At 41.5% G+C, this 20,649-nt stretch overlaps 2 protein-coding genes across 2 annotated transcripts; both read left to right on the forward strand.

Annotated features, from left to right (window-relative positions):
• The first annotated feature begins 355 nt into the window (after positions 1–355).
• Positions 356–4,573, forward strand: vgll4l (vestigial like 4 like). Its single transcript, XM_083644118.1, has 5 exons — positions 356–507; positions 2,332–2,455; positions 2,614–2,878; positions 3,508–3,589; positions 3,748–4,573. Exons 1-5 carry the CDS (start codon positions 441–443, stop codon positions 4,041–4,043), a joined length of 834 nt encoding a protein of 277 aa, XP_083500244.1. The 5' UTR covers positions 356–440; the 3' UTR covers positions 4,044–4,573.
• A 5,216-nt stretch (positions 4,574–9,789) lies between these two features.
• On the forward strand, positions 9,790–19,953 carry slc20a1a (solute carrier family 20 member 1a). Its single transcript, XM_083644274.1, has 11 exons — positions 9,790–9,910; positions 12,028–12,697; positions 13,188–13,328; positions 13,615–13,700; positions 13,859–13,955; positions 15,898–16,017; positions 16,366–16,575; positions 16,738–17,209; positions 17,299–17,484; positions 19,001–19,085; positions 19,243–19,953. The coding sequence occupies exons 2-11, from the start codon at positions 12,349–12,351 to the stop codon at positions 19,396–19,398; spliced, it is 1,902 nt and encodes a 633-aa protein (XP_083500400.1). The 5' UTR covers positions 9,790–9,910; positions 12,028–12,348; the 3' UTR covers positions 19,399–19,953.
• The last annotated feature ends 696 nt before the right edge of the window (positions 19,954–20,649 follow it).

The raw sequence follows: 20,649 nt of genomic DNA on the forward strand, positions 1-20,649 counted from the left end.
AGTTGAAAAAGATTTGTTTCCACAGGCAATGAGTTTTTGTTATGGTACAACGGAATATGACAGAAGAACCTATGTTACCTTTAATCGCTTTGGTTAAAATCATTAGGACAGGGTTCTTGTGGTACTGTGACATTTAGCAATCAGTTGAACTACATTTTCCACCTTTGAGAAACCTGTGATCACCTTCTGCCTGCAGCACAATAACATAAAAGGAGAGCGTGCGATTGGGCCGAGAGCAGCCAATCGGAATGCAGGACAGAGTCACAGGGAAGCCACAGCACCCTCTCTGCACTCACCTGATACGTTACCTGGCTGAGCTCAGACCCAGCATCTCATTACCTTTCCAATACAATCCATAACTGAGGCTCATTGTGTGCCGTGAGCCCCAGTAGTCAAGGTGTTCCTCTGCGTTTGGCTTGATCAGACAAAGACAAGAAGACATGGCTGTGGCCAATTTTCACTACATCACGCGGATGAGCAGTGGCTTCAAGGTCTACATTTTAGAGGGTAAGCGTAATCATTGTTTTTTCTTTTATTATTTTTGCTCAATAACAGTGCAGACTTGTATCAGCTTTACCAGTGGAACTGACTTATATTTCTGCAACAGGCATGGTATCATGTTCAAGTTATAGTTATATATTCAGATCCTGTCATCAAGACCTTTTCCTTTTCATTACAGTGACTTGTATTATGTCTTGCATGATTTCTGACTGTGTAAATGTCAATAGGTAAACTTGCAGATGCTTAGACCAATATTGCGATTGCGATGACATTTAGATATAAGATATAATAAGAACCTTCATAGTTCAATTCACTTGTCAAGTTTATGGTCATAAAGAAAAAAGTAGATGGATTTCAGATTTTGTGTAAAAAATGATTCACTATGAAAACTTTACTGGCTTTAAAAGTACTCAAGATTTAACCAAGATTCTGTACCTTGTTTTGTAACGTTTACAACCTTACAGCATATCTGTTTATAATCTGTATATAAAAAAAAAAAAAAGTAAATACAAAGATAAACTCAGTCAATACAAGTAAATGCAATCAACCAGAGGGTCAGACAACATGTTCCCTCTACTAATGGGGAAGAAATAACCATGCCTGAGGCATCAGAAAATCAGCATAGGTGTGGCTTTACTTGCCCCCCCCCCCCCCCCCTCCACCCCCACCCCTCCACAATGGCGCTCTGTCTGAGGGAATAGCTCCTAGGTGTTGGAGTGTTTGGCTACTAGGCCGTGTGCATTTGAATGTGTGGGTGTGAAAACACTGTGAGCTAATTTGTCTTACAATGCAAAACAGATGATCACCCACACACTGTTGCATGCCTTTACGGCAGCGCAGTAGCAGACACCATTGTGATTGGGTCGTTTTTCTTTCAACGCTTTGTAAGTTTGATTTGAATATAGTTGAAAGGGCTAGTTCGAAGGCCTCCCAATTGTCATACCAATGTGGATTTCCCAAGTGGGGCATTCACTGAGGTCCATTATAGAGTATGAGCATACAATGTAAAGACTGAGGCACCAGTAACATCTAAAATGGTGAATAATGCTGTCATTACATTCTCACTCAGCACTGATGCTTTGACTTCATGGCTGGTGTGAAAATGTGCACTTAGTTAGTTATTGGCTCTCCATAAGAGACGCAAGAGCACTATGAACAACTAGACTTACCCATTTTCTTCTGTTACATAGTATCAAATCAAGTGAATAACTTGCACTGGTCAAAATATGGTGGTGTCCTAATCATTTTGACTCATAGGTTTTAAATTATATTATCTGTCCTACTCAACACATAAAGGACATGATCACTTGCATGTTGATCTGTTTCAACCTGTTTAACCACAAATAAAACTGTGTTCACACCTGAGTTTCTCACACAAAAAGTGTTGCTTTTAACAGAGTCCTAAAAAACTAAAAGCCACGCGATTCATCATACCCATTATGACAATTAAATAGGCCAATCTTGCTCGGCTGACGATGCAAATAGGCTGAATGCCAACCTTATGCAGAAAAACAACATTTACCGTTAGCACTGAATCAGCTGTGTCGTGTTGTAACCCTCGCTGATCAGGTCCTTCTAGTTCTACAGCTTAACGGAGTTAACAATTAACGGTGACAGGATCGTTTTCCCACGAAGTCAAAGATCAAAACAACCAGTCACTGATCACTGAGTGCCATGTATCATGTGTGTGTGTGTGTGTGTGTAGCAAAAAAAAATCACCATTACCAACATTCGCTTGTCTGTCTTTTTACTAGTAGCTGCTGTCTATTTAACTATCACATCTATCAAATCGTTCACATTTTTCCTTGTGTTTTGTCTTGTGTTTTTCAGGTCAGCCCAACCTCAGAAGTGAAGACAGATACAGACATATCACAAATGACCGGATTCGAGTCCCCACGGTGTATCCCATCAAACGCAAGCGCAGCCATGAGAGAGGTCTCACTTTGGAGGAAAGGTTGGTGTAAACCGGCTTAATCACACTTATAATAATATTTATAATAAGCCTAAATAGGCTTATTGAGTCATGTCAAGTGGAAATGATCTTTGTGTGATATTGTTGAGGTGCTCGTGTGATGACATCATAGAGTGATGACATTTGTCTGTATGTTTCAGGCGAGAGAGGGCACTGAGCAGAAGCAGTGGCAGAGCTGCCCAGAGAGCTGCAGCAGCTGCAGCAGCAGCACCAGCGGTGTTCAGCATCCCACAGAGTCCCACATCCACCTGGAGTCCAACACCCAGCCCCACCAGTCCTCTGCCCAGCCATGCGTACTACGCACCGGTCATGGATGAACCACTTGCACTCATCAAGAAACCGCGAAAGGAAGCCGAGAAGAACACGGAGCAAAAGACTAAAAGCAGTGCTGCCAGTCAAATACAGGTAATTTCACCAAGGGCAAAATAAGTACTATGTGTCCCTATGCCGACCGCAAATAAAATGTGGTTCTGTCAGAGATCAAGGATAGTTGGGGCTGTCGTCACTTAGGAAAAGTAGTGGTGTGTGTCTCTTTGTAATCTCAATGTAGCCCCGGGCTACCCAGGCCATCTGTGTATCTCCCCATCTCTATAGCTAGTGAACCCAACTGCGTAGGCATTCTATTCCCAACGAGGTTTGCACGCCTGTGCTTGTCCGAGCTATGCAATCCAGCCGGATTCGGGAAGAAAATGTGAGCAATGGAGGGAGGAATGCCATCAACAAGACCAAACAGACTGCTCTCTCTTTGACCTGTTTGTGCCACCACAATGGGAGTGATCCGGCTTCCACTGGCAAACCCCACTTGTCTTACTAAAGTTTTCAGAAAATGTTGGGTGTTCACACTGAACTCCCTACAAGACTGCAGCTATCATACAGAGGCCATTTAAGTTGAGCCTGTATTGGAAAAACTCCATGTCCAATTTGAAGGATAATGAGAAAATGGGAATCTGCTTAGTGGTGTTATAATGGCGGAACAATCAAGCACTTATTTAGTCTGTTTTCGTTCAGTCAACAATCCATTTGTTCCTTTTCAGATGCGTCCCTCTGTGATCACGTGCGTCTCTTCAATAAGAAACCCCACCTGCAGACCCGAGGTCCACAGCAGCCGCCCACCTGGTCAGCCTCACACTCTTTATCAGCTCATTCACACTGTCCCTCCTTAAAACACTTGCCAGTAGTCACACATAATAATGACATCATGTTTATTGACTCATTGAGGGTTAACTCACAAAGGTGTGTATTTGACTTTTTGTTATGCGTCCGGCCTATTCCAGTGGCTCCTAACTACGACCATGGAGTGGAGGAGCATTTCCAGAGGAGCCTCGGGGTGAATTACCAGCAAGCTCGCTCCCAACAGCTCTCCATCAGCGTGTCTGTGGACGACCACTTTGCCAAGGCGCTGGGAGACAAGTGGCAACAGATTAAATCCAAGTCTTCTTCCTGTTCCTCCACACCGCCCAGCAGTCCGAGCGTCACTCACTCCCCCAGCTACAGCCACAGCCCCAATCAGTCGCACAAAGAGTGCTCCAGCACTTTGTCGCCGACCTCCAGCCGCTGGTCCGTCAATTAAAGCAGAGCAGAACCTCTGGCTCGGAGAGAGGAGAAATTGGACTTTGTGACTTTTTCACATTTCACTGAGTGCAACTTTGCTTTTCAAGGAATGGCAATGGCCAAGACTACTGCCTAGAGGGCAGTCTAACAGATGCTGGGCGCTGATTGCTGTCGCATTGGACCGCTGTGTGTCCAAATTTAAGAGCTGTTGATGCAAACAAAATGTAGCATGAATTTGAGATGTCCTTGTTTTTGTTTGTTACATTTCTGTCCTCTGCTTGTCAATAGCGTTCGAATGCCTGAGGTAGATGGTGATATGGGATGATTGGAAGATCAACCAAATAATCCTTTACATTTCTTTAATTTTGTGTCATTCATTTCGTGGGGTCAGAATGCCACCATTTCATTGTATTATATTTATATTCTGATACACCTGGGTCCCCTTACAGTCTGTCTATATGACTAGCCTATCTAATAGTGTATATAATAATATGTGCTTACGAGCTGTACACAAAACAGAGACTTTGAAAGGTGATGAATGTTTTGAAAAAATGGTAAAAACTCATAAAGTTAAAAAAAAATTGAAAAATTTAAAGTGTGTGTGTCCTTGTCATTTGTCAAAGTGTATTCGTATGGTGTCATTCATATATCTGGCAAATGTCTGATGACAAATTATCCCAGCATTTCTTTGGTTACACTTTCTTCAGACTAAAACAAGTTGAGGTTTGCAGTGTGCGTCACATCGGCTAAACGAACAAAACCCCCTGTTTGACTGTTAGAGGTCGTGAACTCATGTGGACACCTGGCAGAGAGGGGCAGGGTGGCGCAGGTGTATACCAGACAAGTTAATTTCAGTGGTGAGTCAGTGTGTGTCTGCAGCACGTCCGGTTCACACACACCAGCACATTAACACGGAAAGCTGTTACTGCACAGACACACTCAGTGGGAATGAAATGGACGGATGAGCAACGCCAGCGCCGGGGCTTTTTTCCCTGTAAGAGTGCGGGAATGTAGGGTGCGTGTCCCAGCAGGCACCAGGGCTTGTGTTCTGACATTCCTGTCTCCTGAGAAAATGACTGTAAGATCCTACAGATCCTGTTTGGCAAGGGATAGGAGGGAGGGAGGGAAGAGGGGAAGGAAGGGTAGGGCTAATATAGGCCTGAGCATGAGAACCAACTGTGCTCTTCAGTTACTTATTTGCATGTTCTATCTTGTCTAACTTTAAATATGATAGGTGGCATTGTTGAATATGTTTCCACAGCCTCCATCTTTGAAATCACAGTGCGTGTTTTTATTCTATTTGCATGCTATGGGAAATAACCTGAGTGTACTGACAAGTTGGACAGCTTTGGAAGGATTATTGTAAATCAGGCAGAACGATGGGAAATAAGTGAGATGAATATGATTTTACAAAGCTATGGGGAAGGAAAAGATATTGCTTGGTGTCATTGGATGGTTACATTTGAGGCCTGCACAGTACAGTAGCATTCAGTTCACATGAAGCCGATTATTAGCATCAACCTTGCGGCAAAGTGCATACACGAGTAAAAGGTGACAAAATGCGTTTTTAATGTGGAGGGATATTGCTGATAATTTGCCTGCCTAATTGAAGAGTGTTGAAACTGGTATTTCCACTCAGAGTGCATTCTTTAGTCAGTGTAACCTGAACTGGGGCATTGATGCCATCTAGAGGCCCTTAGGTAAACCGTTTACAAGCAGGCAGTGTCAAAGAGAAATGGTCTCATGTTGCATGATGAGCAGCAGACAAGTGGAAACACTGTTATGAGCGTAATACTGCACATTGTCAGTTGATGAGGGAGAGATCATGTTTGAGAAAGAGCTAGAGAGACTAGAGAAAGAAAGAGGCTAAAGAAGGAGAGCATATGCCTTGTCACACCACTAGGGGGCGATGCCTCAAATGGATATTATTATGACGATGATGATGATTATTATTATTATTATTATTTAATTTATTGTTTTATTTTATTTTTGGCCTCAATTTATTGTAGCCACACATCTTGGAATTTCACTCTACTCTAAATCCATGTCACAGGTTATTTGACAATGCTGTTAAATAAGAGGTTTATAAATATTCAACATTCAAATTCAAAATGTCAAATATTGGCTTGCATCATAGCAGAGGAGGGTGGTGGAGGGTTGTTATATGCTTCAGTTGTCACCTTTACAGACGTGTTTACAGATATTGTCTTTTTTTTGCACCAAAAAAGGAGTTTATAGGAACTTTAAAATCTTAATGTTCAAAAATGTGACAAATGTGATGTTGTTTCCATTTCTAATGTTGAAACGGATTCATTGATTAACGGATACATGGTTAAACTTGCACTTTGAAATGTATCTGTGTTTTCCTATGATCACTTGGTAAAACATTAATGAGTGTGAGGAATCATTAACAGTAATTAGTGAACATAGCTGAGTCTCCTTTAGCCAATTAAATGCATACTATTATATTATTTAAAGGTAAACAGACCAATGTCATATAGCCCACTAAGCCCAGGTAGCCCTCTCTACCCTTCAGGTAACTCTCAGTCTCAAAAAGGTTGGTGACCCTGCTGTATTCATAGTATTCCGATGATGTCACAAGCATTTATCCTACCAACATGGCGCTACAATACACACAGCTCATTGGCTGTAAGTGTCACTTGATTGTAATCACCTGTAAATTGATCACAATCACCTGTTATTTTCCTACCAAGATGGCCGTGTGGTGATGTAACAGAATACTATCAATAGGGAGACTACCGTCTATAAAAATGTATGAAATATGTTCTCTCATTGTCAGCTAGGGGGTGCTGTTGTACTGCTGTCTGCTGTCTGTACAAATGAATTGCAATAGGCTGCTGAAGTTATAAGGCCATGTGAATGTTAAAGAAAAAATCTCAAACTCAAAAATTGGGCCAGGAATGGTAGATAATTACCCATGGCACCTCAAACAGGACGGAAAACAACATTTAACTACTTCAGGAGTAGTAATTAGGTGTGCATCACAATACAGAAAATTGGCCAAGCTTTCTGGGAAAATTCTTGCAGTAATTCAGTCTACCTATCAAAAGACAGATGAGCGTCAACACGTCAGCGAGTATTCTGTATACTAAAAATACTGCCTCTAATCTCAAAAGAACATGATTGCATGGAGTGAATGTGTGAACTCTGTCTGTTTCGCTGTTTTCCTCAGTTCCTCAGTCAACAGTAGTCTACAATGTTACCTGTTGTACTGCTGTATCCAATTCATTTTCACAGCTCTTCACAGTCCAAATGCTTTTTCTAATTATCTTAGATCAACGTTTTAGAATAATGTTTGTTCTGTTTACAGGGATGCTTCAGGATATTAAGAAACTGGCAGTCTCATTTGGTTTTAACATGGCATCCAGCTCATCAAAATAATTAACTGTTCCATCTGGATGAAAATCAAATGGAGCACCGTATTATGGCCTGTGTAGGCTTCCACACATGGTCTATTGATATAAGCCTTTATGTTTGTAAAACTCTTGGACCACTTTTGATTTCATAAATCAAAACTGTAGCCCAATATTGTGCTTTCTTATCTTTCTGAAGCACATACAAATAGATCAAGCAATCCAGGCCTATAAAGTGCATTGACCTCTCAACTCTGTCCCCCCCCCCCATTCAGTATATTATTTTGCTTTTTCCAAGCCAAACACAATCACCATATTATTAATAGCATATAACCAACAAATGACAGCACAAAGTTAACAAGACAGCAAACAATAAACAAATCAAATATATACAGTCCACAATAACAACAAAGTAATGTAACTAAACTAAACGTTGAGAGACACAGGGCAACATCTCACCTCAAGAATCATGGTCAAGTACATCCTCAATACAGGAAGACTATACAGAGGCACAATCAATCTGCTGCGATGGGAGATTGTCCATATAATCCACAAAGGGTTGCCATATCTTGTAAAATGTGTTACTCTTATTCCTCACCTCAACCAGTACGTTATTTTCTCTAGGTGTACAGCTATTCATTTCAGAGAGACACATTACAATTGTGAGGGGGGCATCTGATTTCCATTTCAACGCAATACTTTTTTTTCCCAAAGGCCAGCAGGATTTCTGTGAGCCGTGGCTATTTTTAAGGTTGGAGTTAGTAAAGTTGCAGTAAACAAATCTCCAGAGCCAATGGAAAGCCATGAACACTGGATACGGTGTCACAACACTGCCGAAAGACCTAGGGCACTGCCAAGATGTAGGAATGTCCCCTGGCCTTGTTTAAGCCACATCTAAAACAAATGGACGATATATTAGAAGTTTTGAATTGAATGTGTGCAGTTTTTATGGGTGATATATTATATAGGGCTGGTATGAAGTTACATTGCATCAATCTATTTCGTAAAGTAGAGGGTATAACACCATCTCTGCACAAGTCGCTCCATAGTTCCCCCTTTTCTCTTGTTTTAAACAGATTCACTACTCGTCTGAGTCGTTTCCATTTGCCTCACTCAAACGTCAGAGGTCACAATGTTCCACACAACATGGCATGTTTGCACTTCAGCACCTGACTTGTCAGATGCCATAGAGCCCCACCATCTCAGTGCAGACAGGTGCTGAATAATGAGTAGTGAAGGGGGAAGTCATCAGCACTTTTGGAGGCACTGCAGCATTGCAGAAATGAGCAGATTCTGCTGACTTCCAAGGTGCACAGACACTGTGGTGGAATCTCACAGGAAAGGGGATAAGTCAGTCATAGTAAATAACCGGTTGATCAGTAACAAAGTTTCAGAGTGTTTGTTCATGCTCTGCTTGACTATAGCTGTAAACAGCTACACAAGTTTAACAGGTTAATAGTGATTCTCTCAGGGTGACATGGCGATGCTGATTCACTGTGATTGTATTATTGCAGAACAAATTGCTTGTATGTGAAAAGATCTTTCATGGTGGGAAAATGGGATTTTTAACTGATATCCTTTCCCCCAGTGTCTCTGTGTGTGTGTGTGTGTGTGTGTGTGTGTGTGTGTGTGTGTGTGTGTGTGTGTGTATAGTGTGTAATACGATTTAAAATGATGTCACATACACATACAGCAAATCAACTGATAAACAATATAAATATATTACCCATAGGAATATTATAGTGATATCATAAGACATCAAAAATGCCTTAATGATGTCACTATGAACTTACTAGCATATAAGACATCCTATAAATTCATATAGGAATGCTATGGGTATATTAAAGTGTTCAAAACTTGAAAGAAGAGCCGATGCACACCCTCACAATCTTGTGGATAGGTGCGTCGGAGGATAGAGTCCATAAGCAGAAGAAAGAATTCCTGCACACTATCCAGTTACTGGCAAACTTTATTACAACGTTTCGGTCAATCAGACCTTCATCAGGTAAAAAATATTATATAATATAATATATAATATATAAAATATTAACGTGTTGTTCTTTTTTATTCTTTGGAACATATAGAAAGACAGAGCTATTTATTTTTAGATATTTATTTACTTGGGTGAATAGGAAAACATTAGATATGTGTGTGTTTCTCAGTCAGGGGGGGGGGGGGGGGGGGTTGAAATTGCAGGTAAACCAAAAGCAAAACCTTCTTCTTTGGGGGTTAAAAAAGAAGTAAACTGTAATTATACTTTCCTGTAAACAAACAAAGCTAAACATTAGCTTTTGGCGGCAGTGGTCCCATGACTGAACTGGAAAGGCGTGTTCACAGGCAGCCTGATATATAAACCCACGACCAATAGAAGCCCTCAAACAAACATTACAGGCTTCCGTGAATGCCACAGAGGCGCGCCACTGAACACATCCCACTCACTTTGCATAGACTGTGCAGATCAGAGGCGCAGGAGCCACTAACCCACCGAGAGACCATCGCTCTGATCTCACATGTGAGTATCCACAAGTTCTATTTCTCTTTGTATTCTTCCTCACTGTGCGGCGGATTTCCATCTTATATTTGAATTATGCATTTATTATTATTAACTTATTATTATTATTATTAGCTATTATTAACAGCTATAAGAAGATTAAGATTTATATCGATGGCGAGATTGCTCAGAATATTGACCGCAGACAATATTGAATAGGCCATGATGATGACAGCTCTTAAATCCCTTTTTGAAGTTTTTTTCTTCACATTTATCATATTTAATATTAGCCAGCAATAAGTGATAGCTACCAAAGCCTTCTTAATTGCATGTTTAATGCATTCTTACAGCACAGAATCAGCCATCCCTGAAGCATAAAGTTCAGTAACACAATCCTTATCCAAGAGGCTCATAAGGTATTTAGTGTGAAGTAAAGTCTTTTAAGGGGTCTAGGCTATCAGGGTATAGAACAGAATGAACTTCAACAACCTACTCAAATACATAGCCTATCTTGGCAGCAAAACAAAGCTTCTCAGGTCAAAATCTGTACTCAAATCATAAGCATGTGTGACAATAGAAATAGGGAGCAAAGGTAAAAGGACAATATGACATAATAATCAAAAGGTGGAGAAGAATGGTCTGGTCAATTGACTACCATGTTCGGACAGGCAAACTCAAAACATTTGGTCGTTTGAATGCACATAAACAAATGAGTCCACATCAAAGTAAATAAAACTGATGCCAAATAAATGTAACTCGTGGAACTGAGAAGGCAAAACTGTTGATTATTTCCTTACTACTGTATAGTGAAGGCAGTTCTCATATCTTTTATTTTCTTTTACCAGACGTATCCCGGCATATAGTGCACCACATTTAACTAATTTTTTTAACGTTTTGGTCTGAGTGAAATTGCATTTATACGCATTTTACGAAATGTCTATGGGAAAATAAATGGCGGATGAAAATCTCTGGTATGCATGCAGAAGCAGGAAGTGACGTTCACTTTAGCTCTCTACAGAAATACGTTTAAAAAGAGTACAGTAAAGTCACTATAGTATAAACTCACTATCGAGTACCACATACTGTACATTATCAGCCTAGGGTCCAGGATGTAGCCTACAGGGAGAGCTTTGGTATGTCAGGCGAAGATGGTCTCCTCTCGTCTCTTCTTGGTCAGGATGGTTCCAGGCTTGTGCCGGGCGTCGGGGTGGTTGGTCAGCTCCAGAGGGCAGGTGCACACCGGGCTCTCCAGGATGGTTTGCTTCAGGTCGAGTCCTCTTTAGTCAGGGAGGTCATGCCCAACGCCACTCTTACCAGCACGACCCGTACGACCAATACGATGGATGTAGTCTTCAATGTTCTTGGCCATGTCGTGGATGGAGATGATGTGGATATCGATACCTCGATATCCTGTAGCTTTCCAGTAGCTAGTTGACCATGGTTGTCCACCCCAGTTGTGATCCTGAAGGTCCTAGATATCATTTCTGGTGCACAACCTTTTACAGCATTCCATGTCTGATTTCCAAAAAAAAGGAGGGGGGTTGCCCCCTGGGTAGCCCGAAACGGACACAAATTAGACCATGGACCCCCATTTGATAAGATTTTGTCCCAGGGTCCCTCATCTGATAAGATTTTTGCTTTTGTATGTTTTATTATGAACCCCATGACCAAAATAGTCATACATTTTGTCATGGGAAGGAATTATAGTGAAAATAAATGATTCCCCTTTTAGCTGGCGACCCCCTAGAACCCCCTCGAGGACCCCTGGGGGTCCACAGACCCCACGAGAACCACTGCATTACAAGACTCCAAGAGCTAATCATTCACATTGTGGTGAACTCAGCGGTGTTCTGTCACAGCAGATAACCCTGGATAATGTTATGCTCCAGCAAAGTTTAAGTCCAAATGTAACGTGCATCACGCTCCTTATGGTTAACTTATCGTTATACTTAACAGCTTCCCTCTACCTTTGCAAACCAAATCATGCCTGCTAAACAGAATCATCCATCAATCTATCATCCTTGTCAGCAAGCTTCGTGCCTGTTAATGTCTAACTCAACTTACTTATGGTGCTGTAAGGAGACATTTTTTGTTGGTTGCATTCTAACAACTATCTCATGTATTTGTGTTTGTTACAGCGTGCATCATCAGAGGCTGACTGTCACAATGGACACCTTTCCTGTCTCTATATTACGTTATTTTATGATGAAGCCTGTTATTCTATGACACAAGCCCTGTATACCTAGATAACAATAAGTTTTTGAGCAACCTTTTCAACTGAGCTAAGAACGGAGGGGGGAAATATATATTTTATATTCATTATCCTTTTAGTGGAGGTAGAACTTTATTTATAAACACATATTACCTCAAAAACCATTGTGAAGACACACAGAAACTGGCTTAATTGACCTTTATTACAATCAGACTTAAATTTAAGATCAATTGGAAGTAATTTGAGGATGGATACTAGCACACTAGCGACCCTAGCTGCTGCCACCACCGTGGCGCTGGCTTCCCAGTCAGACATGTCAGGCTACCTGTGGCTGTTGGTGGTGGGCTTCATCATTGCCTTCATCCTGGCCTTCTCTGTGGGGGCCAATGACGTGGCCAACTCGTTTGGCACGGCGGTGGGCTCCGGGGTGGTCACCCTGCGGCAGGCCTGCATCCTGGCCACTATCTTCGAGACGGTCGGCTCAATCCTGCTGGGGGCCAAAGTCAGCGAAACCATTCGACAGGGCATCATTGACGTCAGGATGTACAACGGGTCTGAACACGTCCTAATGGCAGGATCCATAAGTGCCATGTTCGGTAAGTGTTTTTTGGCACTTGTCACTGGAGTTCACATTCTTATTGGAGGTTATTGGGGCAGAAGAAAGCAAATTGCAAGGTGGCTTGAATCGACAGGCCAGATAGAAACAGGTGCATGGGTGGAGGGAGCGAAATAAATTATTATTAATAATAATAATAATAATAATAATAAATCCTATCCACAACTACAGGCAAAATGCCCTTGAGCAAGGCTCTCAGGTCCCACAGTTGCTGTGACAAACTGTGACAAGACTATGCTTGTCCTGGGTGTCTCCCTCCCTGGCAGGTGTGGGTGTGCGCAAGCATGTAAATCTCTCTCCTACACAAACACAAACTACAAACACTCCGTCAGGGCCTTTCTCTAAACAGAAATCGGTTCTTAGTTGACTTACTGTACTATACAGAGATAAAGAAACACAGATATTTGAATGGTGACTTGATGGTGACTGATCTGGTTGAAACTTTAGCAAGTCCTGTTTTTGTGCTACAGGCTCTGCTGTGTGGCAGCTGCTGGCTTCATTCCTGAAGCTCCCCATTTCTGGAACCCACTGTATTGTTGGAGCCACAATTGGTTTCTCCATGGTAGCCAGAGGTCAACAAGGGGTCAAATGGATGGAGCTACTCCGCATTGGTGAATAGAGTTTGCACTCCCCCACACGCACACACACATGCACACACACACACGCATGCACACACACACACGCACGCACGCGCGCAGACACACACACACACACACACACACACACACACACACACGCACGCACACACACACACACACACACACACACACACACACACACACACACACACACACACACACACACACACACAATATTTTAGCACAATTTTCTGTTAAATCTGGAATGAGTATAGCTAAAAGCTCATAATAATCATTGGCATCTTTTGGTATCCGACAGTGGCATCCTGGTTCCTCTCACCTCTGCTGTCTGGCATCATGTCAGGAATTCTCTTCTATTTTGTTCGCAAATTCATCCTGAACAAAGTAAGTACGGGGGTGGAGTATCTTGTAGCTCATCTCATTATGTATCCATCGCCTTGCTCGTGTATAGTACACATGTTTTGATTTGTATGCATTGATATGAAGGAGTCTTTGGTATGACCAAGACACGTCTCAGTTCTCACACACACTGATTTCCACAGGCTGACCCAGTGCCTAATGGCCTCAGAGCTCTTCCCATCTTCTACGCCGTCACTATGGGCATCAACCTGTTCTCCATCATGTTTACAGGAGCACCAAGTGAGTCGAACACACACACACAGACACACACACACACACACACACACACACACACACACACACACACACACACACACACACACACACACACACACACACACACACACACACACACACACACACACACAATACACACCCATGATTCCTCTCTGACACACTCCATTACTTACTGCACTGCACTAATACAGCAGCTGTTGAAATCCCTGGACCAAGACCATCTCACTACTGTTGACAAAATGTACTATTATAAGTCGCTTTGGATGAACGCGTCTGCTAGATGACGTAACGTAATGTCTGAATAGATGTGTCACTGAAGACACATTGGAGTGTTAATGACTGTCTCCTTAGGATAAGAGCAGGTGACAAAACCAGAAGAGTAGCCTAATTTCACAAATGTTTCAACCTCTCAGATCATAGCTACTTATTCAGCCCAAATTATTTGGTGAACTTCTGTCTGTAAGATAAAAATCAATAAGGCCAATAAAATAGGGAATGAATGAAAATAGGACTACAGCATAAAACAGCAAACTCAAGATTAAAATTGAGTTGAATGAGCATCTGAGAGACATATGGCTATTAAATGGACAATTTCCGCCCCTCTTTGTTTCATTTGCAGGGTTGAACTTTTCAAGATGACAACTGGCCTGGGCCCTTCACTGAAGGCTGCAGGCCGGTGTGTGCGTATGGGGCGAGCAAGGAATAATACACACACCGTAACCTATGCTATGACAAAACACTGCAGAATGTACTTCTGACACTTTTATATACAGAACAATTCAGGAAACCTCATAAATATCATTGGCTTCACATGAAAGTGATATTTTTTCTGCATACACATCTTAACTGATTGCTATAAGATGTGTTGTACCACGCCTCCCAACTCTGTTCAGGACCTCACTGAGCTAGGCAGAGTTCATGTTTATGGCCGTTTTGCTTCATATCCATATTGGAGATGGGGAAAGTATGTTTTTGCTATTTGGCCCTATGTTTGTAGCCTGCCATTGTCTACAATAAGAAACAGGTAAGTTGTCCCAGTAAGGAAATTCTCATACTAACCCAACTCAAGTGCTAATTCTAGCAAAAATATTACTTGGTTCAATTAATGACAACCACAACAACAATTTAGTTAGATAACAATTTAGTTAGCTATTCTATCCCAGCAAACATTTTGATGTTGATATGGTGACTTGCACAACACTGAAAACCTGTGTAAATACATCACCAGAATGAAAGTTGAGACCATGTCTGTTGTTGTCCCTTGCGGCTACCGACATTGTTTTGTGAAATTGGACCTTGAATATCATTTTTGACGTCAATTAGCGGTTTTATTACAATTTCATTCTGTGTCGTGTTATCATTGTCAGAAGAATTTGTGTGTTGGTTTGACTTGAACTTGGCCATCTCCTGCATGTCGCCATCCATGAAATGTTTGTTGTGATGTATCAGCTTTAAAAGCAAAGTGAAAGTGGGCTAACTAGAAGTGTCCTTGACAGTGTCTGTGCTGTATATATTATCACTGTGCTACAAGGCCGCTTTCCTTCTCACTATCTCTTTGAAGGAGCTTGTACTCCTGCTGATACTGTTGTCTCTAACGGCAAACATCCAGAATGATCCAGACAGGCAGTTGAGACACTTTGCATAATATCTTTTCTGCAAAGTCACATGACCCCCCCACTCACGAGGTAGGAAGGGGTGTGGCTACCTTGGAAAAATGACACAGCTATATTCCTGAAATGTTCAATATAAAGTCAAGGGACTTATTAGATGTTACAATATTTCCAAAAATGAATGTGAACTTATAGATTGTAACTGTTGAGTTATTTGATCACTACTTTTCAAAGGACCAGGCAATAACATAATATGAATTAATTAATTCAAGAAGAGATAGAGTTTCTCTGGCTCCTCATCTGATATCTCGTGTCTCTCTTCTGTGTGCCTCTAGTGTTGGGTTTTGACCATGTGCCATGGTGGGGCACACTGTGCATTTCACTGGGCTGTGCAGTGGTCACCGCTTTGGTCGTTTGGTTTGTTGTCTGTCCACACCTCAAGAAGAAAATCAAACGTGAGTCAATACTCTGGTATTTTTAACACTTGTGTTCCAAAATACATTTAGGCATATTTCAATGTAATTATATCAGCTTTGTAAGCAAAAGTCTTCTGATATTTAAGTCCTTCAATAATATCCAATAGTGTGTTTTCTTTTCATGTCATGAATGATTTAACGAGTGTTACATTTTTCAAAAAGTTAATATCACATTTTGGAATGCAAGACTTTTTTTTAAATTGTTGCATTTATATACCAGATGTGACTGAAATCCATTATTGCATAATGGTATAAGCCTTCTCTACAATTTGACATAGAACATCTTGCTCTGTTGTAGCCTCAGTCTTACACTAGTTTGTACTTTAGGTGAAATGGCTGCTAGTCCTTGTGAAACACCACTGATGGAGAAGAACTCAAGCAAGCCTGTCCCAGCGGTGCAGCCCTCCAAGCCTTGTGACCCTGAACCCCAGACCCCTCCAGCAGACAGTCAGCAGGTGTCTTTCCAACTTGGAGGCTCAGAGGAGGCTGATTTGGACAGCAATGATATGGAAACCAAAGACCTGGATATCAACAATGGTAAAATATGGCTGCCATAAAACTTAGTAGGCTAATTCATTTGTGCTTTAAATTGCTGTAAATGTCAAATACTTGACCTCAGATGTCAAATTCATGGAGATATAAGGTCAAGTAATTCGGACTAGTTCCACCGATTGAATTTGAATATTGTCATTTCTGTAGGGCTGAACCTCACTCTTGGCCCCATGACCATCACCGATCCGCAGAGCGGACGGTCCCACACAATCCACAAGGACTCTGGGCTTTACAAAGACCTGCTGCACAAGCTTCACGTGGCCAAGGTGGGTGATTGCATTGGCGACAGCGACACGGAAGAGCGGCCCATCCGGAGGAACAACAGCTACACCTCTTACACCATGGCCATCTATGGCATTCAAGGAGACCAACAATACAAGGAGCTGGACAGCGGGCTGCAGAGAATATCGAGGGTGGACAGCTACAGCAGCTACAGCTCAGCGGTGACGGATGGGTCCACGGCCAAGGAGGGGAGCGTCACACAGGAGGCTGCCATGGTGCTCGCCCTGGAGGAAGACGAGCTGGAGGTGGATCAACCAGCTGTCTCCTTGCTTTTCCAGTTCCTCCAGATACTCACGGCGTGTTTTGGCTCCTTCGCTCACGGAGGGAACGACGTCAGGTAGGAAACGGCCGTGTCCTCGGGTGAATGTGTGTGCTGCACGCTCTGCTCGTCCAGAGGACTTACATATTGTCTATCTTCTTTACCAGCAATGCTATTGGGCCGCTGGTGGCTCTCTGGCTCCTGTATGACACCGGTTCTGTGGTGTCCAATGCACCCACACCCATCTGGCTGCTTCTGTATGGAGGAGTGGGCATCTGCATTGGGCTCTGGGTGTGGGGCCGGAGAGTGATCCAGACTATGGGCAAGGACCTCACCCCCATTACACCCTCTAGGTATGGCCTCCATTATGCTTGCTATCATATAGGGGTGGGGGAAAAAATCGATACACCATAGTATCGCGATATTTTGCCTGACGATATTGTATCGATATTTGGACGCCAAGTATCGATATTGCAAAAAAAAAAAAAAAATGTTTTGCAGGCCATGCCAGGCCACCGGGCTACTATAAACTTTAGTTCCAAGGCCAGCAGTAAACAAACGGTAGCATATTTTCATTTTGTTTGAACAGTAACAGTTTTGTCATAACAGTAATTTACAAATTCCCCAGTTACTGAATGGGCTGCACAAGTTTTGTGCAAGTGAAGTGAAGTTGCATTGTTCAAAAACTACCTAAGTACAGTACTCCACACACTAGGGGTGTCACGATACACTCAGTTCACGATACGATACGTATCACGATACTGGGTTCACGATAACGATACGATACGATACGATTTTAACAATATTTTTTTAAACTTGAATAATGACAATATATGACTGGAAAAGTAGTATTTTATTTGAAATGCACAAATACAAAATATGCTGTTGTGGGAAACTGTTATTACAATAACAACTAGAAAAAACATGAGATTGGAGATAAGGCTTATCTTGAAATAGAATGAGTTACACCGTCACTTAGATTTACTTTGAACTAAAAGGTTTCTCAGCAGTATAAATTCTCATTATGCATCTTCAGTTTTTCTTCAAACTCAAACAACAAGACTTTTCTTAGTCTATTTTTTATGCATCTTCAGTTTTTCCTGTCAAGTAAACAGTTTTGCCAGAAACTCAAATGAATGGTTTCTCTCCTGTATAACTTCTCATGTGTCTCTTCAGACTTGTTCAACTGATCTACTTTCCACACATTGAACTTCAACAAACAAAGACGTTTCTTTGTCTATTTTTGGAAAAAAAAAAAAAAAAAAAAAAAAAATTTTTTTTTTTTTTTTTTTTTTTTTTTTCACGATATGAGATTTCATCTCAACGATACATATCGTGACGTTTTACTATCGCGAAATTTCGTGGGACGATATATTGTGACACCCCTACCACACACACATCCAGTTAAGGTGGACTGTGAGTAGACTGTAACAAACAGTTCAGTTTGTCAGGTGCATGCAACTATGACATGACCTTATGAAAGTTATTGGTCTGTCTACTTGACAATGTTGCTGCAATAAAATGATTGAAGTCAGATGTACAGACTGGAAAATTGTTCTTATATAAACCAGATGTTGACAAAGTTTTCCTTTGGGGACATCATTTGCAGTTGAAAAAGTAAGAAATCGCAATATATCGAAATATCGCAATATTCAATATATCGCAATATTCAATATATCGCAATATCTGCGATATCGCAATACTATCGTATCGTGACTCAAGTATCGTTTTAGTATCGTATCGTGGGCATCTGGTGATTCCCACCCCTACTATCATATAGCTTCCATTCACTCTCCTCTAATATAGTCACATCAAAAAAGAAATGGCAAATTGTTTTCAAACTTCTAACTATATTTTCTTCCACTCCAGTGGCTTCAGCATTGAACTGGCTTCAGCGGTTACAGTTGTGGTGGCATCCAATATCGGTCTTCCTGTCAGCACAACCCACTGCAAGGTGAGTCATATACAAACCCAGATAGATCAATGGAATAATCACAACCAGGTCCAGCTTTTTGTGTGTGTACTCTGAAAGAACTGTGGCCTGGTTTAGAAAGCCTTTATAAACCCACATGTGTTGTTGAGTAACTTTCATGTGGTGTGTGTGAACACAGGTGGGCTCTGTGGTAGCTGTGGGATGGCTGCGCTCCAGGAAGGCAGTCGACTGGCTTCTGTTCAGGAACATCTTCATCGCCTGGTTCGTTACGGTTCCTATCTCTGGGTTCATCAGTGCTGGCATCATGGCTCTCTTCATACATGTTATCCTGTGAGCCACTTAACTGCACCTCCACCGACGGACTAAGGCGCACTACATGACTTTTTTTTTAACTGACAATTGTAAAAAAACTGTATTGATAAACATGTTCAAATTTTTTCTAAGTTCTCTGTGCATTCCAAGTTAAGCCAATCATAAACGTGGCCTATATTATTGCTATCAACACAACTATGATCATTATATGATATTATACAAGATGATGTTATGCAACATGACCTGAAACAGAATGAAAACAAAGTACATGAGGACCTATTATTACCACTGTTCAGACATCCAGAAGTCTGTGATCTCATTATTCTCCTGTGTATATTTATGAAATGGAAAAATATGTCAAGAATCAAGTAATTAAATTGTGACTGAAAAGAGAATGCTGTGCCTCTCTAAGAACCTATATTGTGAAATAAACAACTAGATTGTGTCTTCTAGTTTATCAGGCTATGGTGAATCAAGGAATTACCATACTGGGATGGATACCATTACGAATCTACGGTACTTTGCTCACTATCAAACATTTTAGAACAACTTCATCTTAAAGAATTTTGTTTTGTGAACAAAATAACTGGCAAACAAACAAACACCAGTTTACGGTGTTATTTAATAAATATATGACCCAATTTAACAATTCCTGGCGAGGATTCCATGTCAGGAGGATTCCCCCCCCCCCCCCACACACACACACACCTTATACCAGGGATACTCAACTTGCTTTGCCCGGGGGCCACTTTTGTGAAATGATAGAAGGCCAGGGGCCATTTAATAAACAAACAATATACATTTTTCTGTAGCGGATTGTAGGTTTTTGGGGTGTTTAGTCTGACAATGTTGTGCACACCGGATAGTTAGGTTAAGTTAGTTAGGTTAAGTACCGTATATACATAAGTGCCTGGGTAGCAAGCAGACGGCGGTATTTGACAATTTAGCAGCTAAATCATAGATTATTGAAAGATATTCCATATTCCAGACTGAAATGCTATAACAGAAGTGGAGTATTGGCCAGAATGACATGAACATTTGGACACTTATTGCATGTTGCGTTCAGGTGCACTGTACCGGTACATTTTTTTTTTTTTTTTTTTGCAATTCCAGCGCGCATGTGGCCCGAGGGCCACAAGTTGAGTATCACTGCCTTATAGTTATACCCTCCTCACCCCACATGAGTATACATTCAAGGTCAAGACGGATATTAGCTTTTTAATGGTTTATTGGGGACAAAATGGAGGTCAAATGCTACTATTACAAGATTCTA

This window comes from Poromitra crassiceps (genome assembly GCF_964638095.1).
Source record: "Poromitra crassiceps genome assembly, chromosome: 10".
Classification (NCBI taxonomy): domain Eukaryota; kingdom Metazoa; phylum Chordata; class Actinopteri; order Beryciformes; family Melamphaidae; genus Poromitra; species Poromitra crassiceps.

Excerpts from the sequence above, each read along its gene's own strand:
- vgll4l (XM_083644118.1), top strand. The coding sequence starts at position 441 with ATGGCTGTGGCCAATTTTCACTACATCACGCGGATGAGCAGTGGCTTC. Across the intron at positions 2,456-2,613 it reads GGTCTCACTTTGGAGGAAAG|GCGAGAGAGGGCACTGAGCA; the intron begins GTTGGTGTAAAC and ends TGTATGTTTCAG. Across the intron at positions 2,879-3,507 it reads GTGCTGCCAGTCAAATACAG|ATGCGTCCCTCTGTGATCAC; the intron begins GTAATTTCACCA and ends GTTCCTTTTCAG.
- slc20a1a (XM_083644274.1), top strand. The coding sequence starts at position 12,349 with ATGGATACTAGCACACTAGCGACCCTAGCTGCTGCCACCACCGTGGCG. Across the intron at positions 13,329-13,614 it reads GATGGAGCTACTCCGCATTG|TGGCATCCTGGTTCCTCTCA; the intron begins GTGAATAGAGTT and ends GGTATCCGACAG. Across the intron at positions 16,018-16,365 it reads CCTCAAGAAGAAAATCAAAC|GTGAAATGGCTGCTAGTCCT; the intron begins GTGAGTCAATAC and ends TTTGTACTTTAG.